This window comes from Lycorma delicatula, chromosome 9 (assembly GCF_047948215.1).
Source record: "Lycorma delicatula isolate Av1 chromosome 9, ASM4794821v1, whole genome shotgun sequence".
NCBI classification, from domain to species: domain Eukaryota; kingdom Metazoa; phylum Arthropoda; class Insecta; order Hemiptera; family Fulgoridae; genus Lycorma; species Lycorma delicatula.
The window spans coordinates 22,648,003-22,662,005 of NC_134463.1; the positions used below are offsets into that span (position 1 = coordinate 22,648,003).

At 32.2% G+C, this 14,003-nt stretch overlaps 1 protein-coding gene across 4 annotated transcripts in view; it reads left to right on the forward strand.

Moving 5' to 3' along the window:
* Amph (amphiphysin) overlaps positions 1-14,003 on the forward strand; it is a 354,651-nt gene that overhangs the window by 284,120 nt on the left and 56,528 nt on the right. For 3 of the 4 annotated variants that reach the window (XM_075375033.1, XM_075375035.1, XM_075375037.1), the window contains exon 2: positions 13,418-13,447. The exons of the other annotated variant lie outside the window; for it this stretch is intronic. In XM_075375033.1, the coding sequence (XP_075231148.1) occupies positions 13,418-13,447 (30 nt within the window). The remainder of the gene's footprint in view (positions 1-13,417; positions 13,448-14,003) is intronic. 4 annotated transcript variants of the gene reach the window in all.

Sequence of the window (14,003 nt, forward strand, 5' to 3'; positions counted from 1 at the left end):
TTGCGTGATGCGCGCACAGGGACGACCCTAGCTATCATTTGATTATATATATAAATTTTAATATATATATTAACTTAAATGCAATTTATTTAAGTTTATTTTCCTCTTGGTTGGGTAGAATTAAGTATAATAAAAAGACATATTTTACTTAAATATATTACCTTCATTAATTTCTTGGGTTAATCAATCAACTATACAAACTTATAAATTAAATACACAACGTTTCACTAAGAATTCTCTAAGCTTCCTCAGGAGCAATTCTCTAAGCTTTTTAACTTCTTGCAGAACCTGTTAGCGAACCCGACACTACTCAGGCGCCCGTAAATTGGGTTCCTCCACCTCTTAAAAAAAGAAGCTTCCTCAAATTCTCTTACTAATATTAAGTATGTTGTATCTTATCTTAGAGAATTCTAAGTGAAACGTTGATACTAAATTTATAAGTTTGTATTGTTGATGGTTAATTCAAGAGAATAATAAACGTAATATTTTTTAGTAACATATGTTTTTTTTTTATTATATGTGTATTATACAGTCCAATACTTCACCATTGATCATCGCTGCTGTACTGATTGATTTGGCCAGTGTGTTCGCTATTTATACTATCTGGAGGATGGAGTAGGAGATTAGTGGACTAAAGTTCTCGGTTGTGGATGTATCATGGTATGTTCACGTGGGTACGTCCGAGATATTTATCCTGTTAATATCCGGTTCCGAGTAATCCTATGTAATGTTGAATATATATAATCCTTTAGTGAGTTGCTTATTGTCAATAATCCAATAAAAGAAAATATATACTTATTCCTCTTCCTCCTTAATCCTCCTCTCTCCATTCTTTGGTTTGATTGTGTGTCTATTAGACACAACTGTAATACAGTCACAATCAAACCGTTACAATCAAGAATTTATATATACAGTTACAATCAAGAATTTATATATATATATATAAATTCTTACTGTGCTCTGTCCAAACAGAACACAGCAAGAAAAAATGTTGAAGCTCATACAAATTTGCATACACATTCAGAAAGTATTTACATTTGACTTGTGCAAAAACTGAATTGCTTACAAAAAAAACATGGTACTACACATGTAACCAACAATTTTACCTGGATATTTTCAAACGATTGCGTGTTCCTGTACGGAAAAAAATGGCCGTAATTGTTGCGAACAGGTGACTAGTTTTCTCATTATGACAGCACTCCCTGTACCGTGGTTTAATTTCAAGAAACGGAACCACCTCCTCATACTCGTCCGATCTCAACTTATTTTAATTTCCAAAGATATAAAGGGATGTCCAGGGAAAGCGATTTTGCTTTAAACTTTAAACAACCGATGCCTTGAAAGACATAGCAAGGGAATTGTTCACAAATTGTTTTCCATAGCTCTGTATGGAAAAATTGTTTAGACAAATGTTTTGTAATGGAGAATACTTTGAAGGTGATTGGATTTACAAAATGTAAAAATAAATACACGATTTAAAAAAGTATATACATATATGTAGATGCCGTGATGGGAACAAGGATTCTTTATGAAATGTTATATTCATCGCGCAGATATCTTCCTTCGGCATGGCGATAAGGTGTCACTTATTCGAAAACTCGTATATTCTTTCTTTTATATTCGTAGTTTGTACATTATTTTCTTGTCACTACAAAAAAGATAAGGGAACAAAAAAAGAGACCCTCTTCAATATTCATCATTTTGAAGCAAGTATTAGGTTTGAAAATATCGTTTTTTTTTGTGTAAAATAACTTTAAAATCGGGGAGTACAGATAAAGGGACAATTTTCGTATTTGGTAATTGAATGCTTAATTTTAAGGAAAATAATTTTTATGATGTAAAAACTTTAGCTTACCAATGACAAGTACTTACATTGTCCCTTGGACTAGTTGTGGGCGTGGTAAGAGAGTAATGCTTAACTACGTAGGCGTTTTTGTTTATTCTTCATCTGAAAATACGTTAGTCGCTGGTGTGTTATTAGTTTAAATTGATTCATTTAAATTTATAATTTTTAATGTAGAACACATTTTTTTTTATTAAAATGTAAGACCAAATTTAATTTGGTATGCTAAGAAGTATACAAAAAAAATCCTTTAATTAGATGCCCATTTTAATTATTAAATAATCATCATCGGGACACATTAAAAGTAATAATGAAATCAAAATATAAGAAAAGAACTAAAGAAAAGGCTAAATGAAGAAAAAGATTCTTTCGAACCATTACAAAAAACAAAGCATTATAAAATAGATTTACCTTCATTTATGAAATAAATAAATAGCTATCTATTTGTTAAAAAATCTGATTTGGAGACCACATGACTTTCTTGTACGCCTGTTAAATTACATATATTTTTTATTACATTTTTTCCATAGCTTTTATTTTTATTATTGAATTATTTATTGTAAGAGGTTAATAATTATTAATAAATCAATATATTTAAATAAAATAAATAAAAAATTAAAGAAAAAAGGAAGTGAAGTCTCATTCAAACCGATGTGCCTTCCCCTTGTAAGATCCAATTATTTTATTATTTAAAATCTTATTTGGCTATAACTCTGGAACCAAAGAAAATAAATACCACTTATGATGATATATCGTTGAAAAGCTCTCACAGTTAAAAGCTTACAGTTTTCCTTGCAACTGTTCATTGTCCTTACTAAAGAAACATATAAAATACTCCAGACATGTTGGTAATAACCAGCATGTCTGGAGTATTGAAACCGACACCTGAGTCAATTCTGTTTCAAATCAAGTATATAAATAGTTAGCGGAATCGAAACGGAACTGAACGCAAGGATAGCGGGAGATTTATGTACCTCCTTACTAATCGCAGAGCCTGGACAACAGTCTTTTTCTGCTGAGTCATTCTTATTATTGGGCGGGTATTTGTTTATTTGGCGGTTATATATTAGGTTTGTTTACGGAAGGGGTTGTGGATTGCGTTCCGATCCGTCAGATCAGACTGAAAACTCACTCGGGCTGGCCTTCGGAGACAAGCCTCGAATGTGCGTCTTTCTCCCGGTACGATTCCCCTTCTGTCCGTCCGTTGAAGGATCGTCGGTGCTACCGCCTTTTTGGTCTTGTAGGAATTCGCTTCATGGGGCTGTAGTTGTTGGAGGATGTAAATAAACGAAATCCTTTATAAAACTCTAAAGAAAAAATTCACACAGGTTCAGATCGGGTAACCTTGGAGGGCCATTACAAATAAGCTCTGTTAACGGGTCCGTGCCGACCGATCCAGCGTTTTATGGAAAACGTCATTCAACTAATCCCGCATAGTTATGCCGTTGAAGATACGCATCAACTTATTGCCAAACAGAATTCTTTGGTCCATCTTGCATCGAGGAAAGCGTCAAGTAAGCAGCGTATCCAAACATCCGGTTTCTGTTACGCTTACTTCAGCAACAAAGCCACAAAGAACCGTAAACCTTTCGTCGTGTGATATCTTAAAAGAAACATTTAATTTTGGAGATTCCCTTCCGCATTGTAATAGTTGATGGGGATTTTCTGACCGCCACATACGGTCAACATTTTGATTGAAGTCGGCACTCACCAGCACAATCGGTAGACTTCAAAGCCTATAACAATTATAAACGGGTATGGATGCGTACGTAACCGTTTTCTTAAAACATTCCTCACCGGCATTGCTAGTTCGCAGCTGGCCTTCCTAACAGAATTTTTCGGATTACAAAGGAAAGATTCCCTGAGACGTTCGAAATTTTCTTCTAATACTCGGTCGCCCCCGTACTGTTTGGTTTACACAGTATCCGGTTTTAAATCGATTTTGCCATCGACGAATTTTTTCGCTTGGAAGATCACAATTTCAAGTTTTTACGGAACGCACGTTGAACTGTAACTAAATGTACATTTAAATTGTAAAACATAGAAGACTCTGTTCAGGTGTCGCCATCTTTAGTGGCGCTTTCAAGCAGAAAGATAAGATTGTTACGACCACGGACGCCACTAAAACTGTCATTTTTTTCTTTTTTATTCAGAAATTAATACTTTACATTTCATTCAAAATTATAACAAAACCCTTGATATTATTTTTTTAGACCGGGTAGGTTATAGTAGAATATTTTCTGTCAGTTTCCACGACTGTGTTATACGTTATTTCATTTTGGTAATTTTATTGCGTAAATATACTTTTTTGGAATATATTGTGGTCTTTTTTTAATTTTTGCTTCTTTTATGTTTTGCCTTAATATGATTTTGTAATTAAGTGAAAATTATCAATATTAATTTCAAAGTCAAAATTGATTTAAGAGAAAATCATGTGGATATTATCTTGACAAGTAGAAATTATTTTGACATGGTTTTCACTTGTTTGCTTCAGATTATCAGATTTACTACATGTATGTGTGTGGGCGTGCGCGCGCGCGTTTAATATATCGTAATTTATTAGTCGATCGAGTCTTTGTTTCAATACGTAATATATATTATGTTTATTATTTTCTGCGTACTAATATCATATATAGTGTGTGTATAAATCTTATGTTTAATAGGATGTAGGTTGAATCCTACATTCCTTTTTCAAACTTCTTTATTTGTTTTCCTTTTCAAGCGTGTATGATTAATGCTTTCATTCCTATTTGACACGTGTAGGGCTCCTATTCTTAACTAAAGCCGATGAACTTTACATTATACCTGTATATTTATGTTTACTTATTTTTTTTTGTTAATTGATAAGTATTACTTTGAGTACAGTGTTGTGCATTTGTTTATTTTATTTATTACTATACAGTATTTTTGCCGTATCTTATTGGTAAAATTTTGTATATGCGCACACGCACTCGTGCACGCCCATGTATTGTACATATCGTGCATTCTGTTTTCGCTGTATGCATGCAGTACTTCGTATAACGCCCCCTTTTGCGTGTCACTTTATGTGTTCTTTTATTAATGTGACCTTGAAATTTAATCTTTTTGATTGATTACAGTAGCGTATATTAATAATCTTTGTATCATTTTAAATAAATATTTTCTTTGATTAAGGTATAGCAATGCGGCAGAATTTTTTAAAAGATTGACCACCCGTTCTGTACGATTTCAATAAAATTTTAGAAACAAAAAGTAGCCTTTCACCTCCCATTATTCAAAATACCAACTCTCAATGTATTAAGCGGGAGTTTTTTTAAAAAAAAAACTAAGTTATTTTCACGCCGATACGTCGGGGATTTTTATTCTTAAAGAAGTATATTAGTACAATTTTTGTTTTTATTAGAGACTGACCATTTTAAACTAGGAATTATGCGAACAATCAACTCTTCACAGCTTTTATTGAATTCAAGAGATTTAACCCTACAACAAAATCGTGTTAATAAAGTAAAAAATTAAATTAAGTAACAAAACAGATTTTTGATCTTAATTGTTTAAGTTTTAACAAGTCCAAAAATCGCCTCTTCATATTATCAATAACATAAGTAAGTTTTTCCTTTCAGCAGGGTATCGGTCATTAATTGAAAACAATAAAAATTATGAAAAGTCATTACATATGAGTTTTTCCGCCTAGTAGCAACGGACCTTAATGTAAAATTTAATTTTAAAAAAGTGAAAAAACTTGTTTGTTCGTAACTGATTCACATACAGACGAAACACCAAAAGGTTGAGTTAACACAGATCTTCGCTTTACTCGAATAAAAATGAGAGTGGATGTTATTACGATTTTTTACTACACTGGTAATGTTAGGAACAAAACAAAATAAATGGTTACTAAAGACTTTATTTATAGCTTAAAAAAATATATATATATATTTCAGATCTTATAATTCTCAGTTGAGGATTTATTTCGGATGCAAACTTGAAGCGAGATTGTTGATGCGTTTGTGATTTACATTTGACAGTCATTCTCGGTGATATATATGTCCTCATTAGTTTTAATTTAATAAATATTGTAACATAATTAGTATAATGTAATAGAAAATACAAATTAAGTATTATTTTTTTAATCGTTCAAAAAAAACTTGTGCGCTATTATTTTTCTGAAATTTACTGTCAACTCAGTGTTCGGTGAACAGTATTAAAACTGGTAATAGATTGCTATTACCAGTTTTGAAATGCTTTTTTAATATATTTTTCTTCTAATCAAAACGTAAAGTTTTTGTCTTTAGTAATTTTTACTTCCTTATACGATGTAAAGGAAGTATTACAATAAAATTTTAGAAACAAAAAGTAGCCTGTCACCTCCCATTATTCAAAATACCAACTCCTGAGTATTAAGCGGGAGTTTTTTAAAAAACTAAATTATTTTCACGCCGTTATGTTGGGAATTTTTATTCTTAAAGAAGTATATTAGTATAATTTTTGTTTTTATTAAAGACTGACCATTTTAAACTAGGAATTATGCAAACAATCGACTCTTCACTGCTTTTATTGAATTTTATTCTTGCTTTTATTTTTCTGTAATCGCGAAAAATTTCGGTTCCCAGATTTCAACGGAAATGTCCATTTTGATCATCCCTGAATCCATTTTGACTAGTTTCGACGTGACGTCTGTACGTACGTATGTATATCACATAACTCAAAAACGATTAGCCGTAGGATGTTGAAATTTTGGATTTAAGACTGTTGTAACATCTAGTTGTGCCCCTCCCCTTTTGATTGCAATCGACTGAATCAAAAGTGTCCAAAAAAGACCAAAATCCAAAACAATTTGGATTTTGGACTTTTTCTTAACTGTAGTAATAAGCCCTCATTGAGAGCTTTTCAACGATTTGTCATTAGTGGTACTTATTTTCATTGGTTCCAGAGTTATAAACAAATACAATTTTAATTAATGAAATATTTCCATTAAAGGGGAAGGCACATCGTTTCGAGTCAAACTTCTTAACGGTTTTTTAAATTTAAATATATTTATTTATTAATAATTATTAACCTCTGATTGTAAACAAATTTTTACGGTGAATAGTAATTCAATAACAAAAAAAAAGAAGAAAAATATCAGAAATTTTTAATGAAATAAAATTTTATGTACTTTTCATTTTAAGAAAATTTGGAAATGTAATTTATAAGCTTAGAAGGAAGTCATGTGATGTCCACATCAAAGTTTTTCATGTTACTATAGTTTAATGTCATATACTAATGTTACTGTCGCTGTAGTTGTTTGTTATATTGTTATTATGTTTCTGTCGTTTTTCTCCTTTGTTTCATCCATATTCCCACTTCTGTCACACAGTAGGTGCGTGAGGACAAACTTTGACACGCAATTTCTGCACTAATAAGACAAAATTATATTATTGTTTGTATTTCATATTATTTCAATATACACTACTAATAATCAGCCTTATACGGGCCGTATTTAAATATATATAACGCATTTTTTTCTCGGCGGACGAAATATGTTAATTTGCTACTTTATGCTTTACGATAAATTATGGTTGTGATGCGTGCAAAGAACATGAAATACACGAGGCACTATTAAAAGTTGCTTTTATTGTTCTTTATACAACCAGTCCCTATGGCGAAAAAAGTGAAAATGTCATTTGTGGAAAATTTACTGCAAGCGGGCTTAACATGTTGATGTGACAGTATGGTCCGTACTTTAATTAGTAAATCTGGCATGAAATACTTATTATTTTGAGAATGTTTATTTCAGTTCAAAAGGGTTTGAGTCTCATGTAATGACGCTAATAACAGTTTTGGTAGGACGACCGTATAAGATGCATCCACTTGTGTTTTTTTTTTTACGTTTAGCAGTTGTGTTTCGATTAGTCAGTAAATAATAGTGATTATAATTCAAATACCTGATTATTAGAGTTAAGCTTTATTCTTATGCGTGCGCGCGCGTTCTTTTCTATTAAGTTTTAAATTTTCTATTGTTTGGCATTACACACCCAGTTTAATCTCTCAATATTTATTATTTATAAACAGTTAAGAGTTATAAATATTTTCTCTTTGTTGTAAAAATTGTTGGTAAAGAACATTGATTCTTATTTTTTTAAATTTTACCTTTGTATTGGTTTAATGCAGTTTTTCTCAACCTGTGGGTCCCCCCTAGGGGGACGTGATCACTAAATGGGGGGCGCGAGAATATAAAAAAGAAAATATTATTAAAACGGTTATTAATTTACTGAAAGGAAATAATAAAATACACATTTACATTTATTTAATACCCTTATAAATAGGATTGTATCAGTACTGCACAATGTATTTAATAATTAACTTATCAATACTAAATTAAAAACAAGTTTAATAATTATTAGCGACTCCCTTGGGCCTGTCTTGCAGAGCAAAGTTTTTCAAAGGAAGGTTTAATGTTAGAAATAGACATTCTGAGTTCTTTTACTACATGTAGCTGAGATTTATATTTTGTCTTCAAAGCAGCCATCGCAGAAAATCCGGTTTCCCAAAGGTAGAATGATGAAACTGGTAATAGTGTACGAAATGCTTTTGTTTTCAGTGCAGAAAACTCATCATCCACCCCTGCCCAAAATTCAAAAAGAGATTTATTACTAAATTGTCTTTTGATTTCGCCACTTGCTGTGAAGTCTATGAAGATTTCTTCTTCGGGAGTTCAGAGCCCTTCAGGAGAATTTTGAAGTGGATCCCTAACTCACTTGTAACTGCTACCAAGTTGTCGTCAGTAAGAAATTACTTTTTAAAATTCTTTACCAGCATGGCTAAATGGTTACAAAAACAACTTTCACATGTTCTTCAGCCTTGTAAGTTTTAACACATTCATCCACATTTGCAGATATTTCTAGGTTTTTTTGCTTTATATTTCTGCTCCACAATTCCAATTTTCTACAAAAAAACATGGTATTTAATTTTTCGAATATGTCGACCAAGTAGCTCAACTCCATCAGAAATAAACCGTCTCGAAACTTCTCGGCTTCTGGTCGGTTTTCCTCGTTTAGAAAAATGGCGATTTCATCTCTTAATTCGTAAACACGTTGCAAAAATTTTCCACTTTATAACAATTTTGCCTCGCAATAAAATAGTAACGCTGAATGTACTGCACTCAACTTCCTACGTATCGGGTAGGTCGTTGCGTTTTTAATTTCAGTTCCTTCATGTCACTCAGTTTTGTTAAAAACTCGACATAGACATAGATGTGTTTTGTTGTAACGAGTTCATTTCCTAATAGTGCACCGATGGGAATATCACATGTGGTATTCGCATCGGTGGCATCCGGACTGAGGCAAGAACGAGGCTGAGAAATGCCTTTTGTGAGGTTCTGAAGATGACCTAAGGTCCATAAGGGCTACGTAGCGACCGAAAATGCTACATGGAGGATATCTTGCCTTACGGGGTCAGGATGTACTGCACTCATGTCTTTACGAAATGCAGAAAAGATTGTTGATTTTTAGGGGTCTCATTTTTATATAATTTACTGTGATTACAACCGTCGTTAGCACAAAGGACTCATTTCTTTGGAAGCCATAGCTTTTCTGTGGATCATGCAATGTATCCAGACACACTGTGGACATTTTTGTTTCACAAGTGCTTGTATACTTTAGAATCTTCCAGACATGGAACGAGCACCATCGGTGCATATTCCGACGCAATCTTTCCACTCTGTGATTGCCTCGTTTATAAAATCATTTAAGATAGCAAATAATGCGAGTGCTGTTGCTTTAAGTTCTGTTGGTTTGCAGAAAAGTAGTTCTTAGACTGCTGACAAACTATCACAAAATCAAACATAGGCAATGAAATGAGCACTTTATTGTTATCTGTTGCCTCATCAAGCTGAATTGAAAAATATTTGTCACGCAACTTCCCAAAACGCTGATGCTGTACATCTTCAGCTATATCACCAATTCGACGGGCAACAGTATCATTTGATAGAGGTATGGACTGCAATTGTTTGGCAGAATTATCAACATAGTTTCTACAATCTCAATTGCAGTAGACAAAATAAGCTCTTCAGCTATGGTGTGAGGGACTTTTTACATCTGTCTGGTTTATATGAAACTTTGTAAGAGGCAAGTAAAGCTTTTTCATTGACAACGTTTTTTTAAAAATGTTTCCTTTTCATATGATTTTAATTTTAATTCAAAGAATTGTCGGGGTTTGTTAACATACTCAATGTGAAGCGTTTCCAAATGTCGTTTAAGTTTATTAGGTTACACTCTGTCTGCTGCCAAAATGTTTGAGCAAACGACACACAGGGACCTTTCTTCTTCAGTACTGGAAAACCAAAATTTAAGCATTCTTGAGAATATTTTCTTGATTTTATTTTCGGAACCACGTTCGTCTGTGCCCTTGTTGATGCTTCACTATCGTGTAATGCTCGGTTACGCCCACTTAAAAGTTTATCCATGATTCCGTATAAATCTACTGCCGTGAATATTTAATACCGTGCATTGCAATTAACACGCAAATTACAACATACACATTCACGATAGATTCTATAGCAATAGAAGGACTGAGACTGGTTGGAATTGAACGAGGTGCAGCATTTATACACGTTTGCGGAGACGGTCGCGCAGACGTTCCAGAATGTTCGAGGCAAATCGCAACTTCTCGCGAAGCCACTAAAACGTCCGATATGGTGGACGTGACAAAAGAGCAATAGAGAGGCATCGATTCTGGTTTTGTCAATGCAGCGGATCGGTTTCCCAAACATCAATAAATTTACTTATACTTTGTAATTTGTAAGGTTTGTAATTGAGGTCGTAGTGTAGCTTTAGCGTCAAAATACTCAAAATACATTACTATTATTATACAAATATTATTAAATACATTGTTATACAATTATGAGAGGGCGGCGCGATGAAAATTATAGTTGAAAATTGGGTCGCAAATAATGAAAAGTTGAGAAACGCTGACTTATTCATGTATGCAAATAATTCAACCTCTATCAATTGAAAATATTCAAGATTTAACTAATTTATTATTTTTGTATGTGTGTGTTAAACCTTTAGCAGTAGTAATTCAATGTTGTGAATTAGAAACCGGTTTATAGACGACAACATCCATTTCGATTGTAATTCAAAATACATAAATAATCCTGAGGGATTATGGGTGAAATGAATGCCTGCTGATTGATGTGGCCTTAAAATGTTTTTTTCGGTGTGTTTGATTGTTTCACTGCGAGTTTTTTTTTGTGTGCGTACATGTTCCTTTTTCATTTACTTCACTTCTTTTATTTTAGTGTTCTGCGAGTTTTAGCTAGTTTATTCACGTATCTGTCTAGGAATATCTGAGACCTTTGAAGAAACTGCATCGTTTGTATTTGTGTGATTCTATTTTTATAGTTAAAAGAATGTACACGATAACTATATTTGGCATACGGTGATTGAAACAACCCTATCCGGAGAGCATTGCTTCGCGAGTGAAACGACGTCCATTAATTTATCATAATGAATACATACATCATTTCACTATTTTTTTAATCGATCGTTAGAATATGCAAATATTCATTAAGATGTAGTGCGCATTTTTTAAGATTTATTATCTTAATAATGACTAATCTCTACTCCGCTTATGTTTGTAACGAGATAAACAAACACTGTGCTCGGTTATTCTATATATATATATATATATATATATATATATACACATGTATATTAGCATCCCCCTTCGCGGCTTTGCCCGCACTGGCAAATTTTGCCGAAAATTTTCCAGCAAAAACAAAATTGATGCTTCCCATCAAATTATCACATGACCTAAGATCTATATGGAAAAGATTTCTATTAAAAAATATCTTGGGAGTGGTTCGCCACCTAGCGGCCCGAATGAGAAATGCAGCAAAGTAAAATTATTTATCATTTACACGTTTTAATAATTAATTTTTCATCTTAATATAGCCTAAGACACTCCTGATAACAAAATTAAGCTACTGGAAAAATATGGTGCAATTAGTTTAGCGGTTCTTGAGATTTTTGCTAACGTTTCCTATCCTGTATAAATTTTGAAAATCGAACGATTGTTTGAAGAGATATTGTAAGAGCACCCCATTGCGCCTTCCAAAATAGCCCCCCAGTACCACCCCGTTTGTTACCAGTTGGTGGTGATGATTGATCTAGCCTCCTACGAGGTGCTTGCATACCCCACCACTCTAGCTTCACACGCCTCCACGGGAAGCCCATTATTGTTCTCACAGAAATTTAAAGAAATTTTTTTATATTTTATTTAATTTATCATTTATGTAATATTATTCATTCAATTGATTCGAATCAGTCACACAGTGATAAGAGACTTATAGTTCATTAATTAAATTCATTAAGGTTTGTGCTTCAACCGGTAAATCTCCACAACTACTTTTTTTTTCGAGATAAAATGTATCTAAAAAAACCTTTCTAGTTATGCCAAGAAACAAGGGTAAAAATGTGGTTGCGATTGATCGAGTAGTTCTCTTTATCTCGAACAAACAAAAACCCTCTTCCTCTTTATATATATATATATATATATATATATATATATAATATGTAATATATATATATGTAACATGTGTATGTTACATTCACATATATATAACAATCCTTAGCAAGGCACATCCCAATATTAAATTATTTATTTATGTGTTAAGAATTTTTATTTGCTTATCTCCGTTAACGTCTAATTGTATCGAAAGACAGTGATGTATGATTTCGCGAATCCGACTGCATCGTAACGGTTTCTTTATGTCAGTTCCAAACGTAAGTGAAATATATTGATTTTTATTAGTTTTCTCGCTACACTGTAGTTTGTACTTCGTTATTTTTCATACAGTTTGTGATAGTATGTTTGTATTTATACACGGGTTCTGGGTTTTCATTATCCCTTTAATTTTTTTGGGATACACAACTTTTTTTCGAATTCAGGTCGCGTAGTTTTTAATGTGTGTTACCAGGAAGTGTTCTTTAAAGAGTGAACTTGGAACTTTTTATTTTTAATAACTGGTGCCGGTTCTATATATATATTTATATTGAATCTTTTGAACGTAATCGTTATTATATGATTGAAGTTAAATCTTATTCGGTCATACATGAGTATTCATCGGTCTGTTTGCTATTGTAATGTTATAATATTAGATAGATTGAAATGCACTACTTTTATTTTAACATCCGCTCCCGACGATGTGTCTCGTATTGTGTCTACTGATTGTTGTTGCTACGTCACTTTGTATGACATCATATTTCTTTATGACTTACTATTACCGTGGTATTTTTTCTCTTTTTTTCTTTCTCCTTTCTTTCAGTTTCATTATTTATGTTTATTTGAGTAATAAAATGCATTTTTCATTTTTATGAAGTATTTTAAACATAATTTTTAATTCAGTGTATGTTACTTGTATTGTTATACTTTAATAAATTAAAGTATCTACCCGCATTTTACCTGCGTCCATTGTAAAATGTATAAATTAATTTCAAGAATATGTATTATTAAAAAAAAAAAAATTATAACTTATTTATTTCGTCGTGTTTTTTTTTTTGAATTGCTATTAAATTGTTAATATTTATTTAGATTTACCCTATTTATCTACTTTTACAGGTTAAAAGCAGTTCTCTTCAATTTAGGAAGGTAATATATTACTACAAATAATTCATCAATTTTTTTTATTAGATTGGCCAGCCTGTCTATTGCCAGCTGTGTATTGCCAACTGCTTTCTTTTACCTTTTTTCTGTTCTTTTAATAAGTAACCTTTAATTATTTTAGCCGGTTTATACGTGTGTCCTTTGAGCAGGTTTATCTCTTTGATCTGTTGTAGATATTTTACATAAATAAATTTTCTACGGTAAAATTTATTGTGACTCAAATTTCGTATAGATAATAAAATAAGCTACAAAAATATACTGAAAACATGTTTTTTTTGTTGCACAAACAAAATTACGATTTAAAAAAAAAATTAAACTCCAGTTTGTTGTACTGTACGAACTCTTATTAACTAATAAACTACCTATTATACAAAATATGAATGACAACACTGGAAAATGTGATCAGTTGAGAAGACGGCGCAGAATTACAGTTGTTGAATGGTGATGACCTTTTGGATCGGTCATTAAGATCCTTGAGGTAACTGTTTTTTTCTATTCTGACTGATAATCTAAATACTGATGAAGAGTTTAATGGGTATCG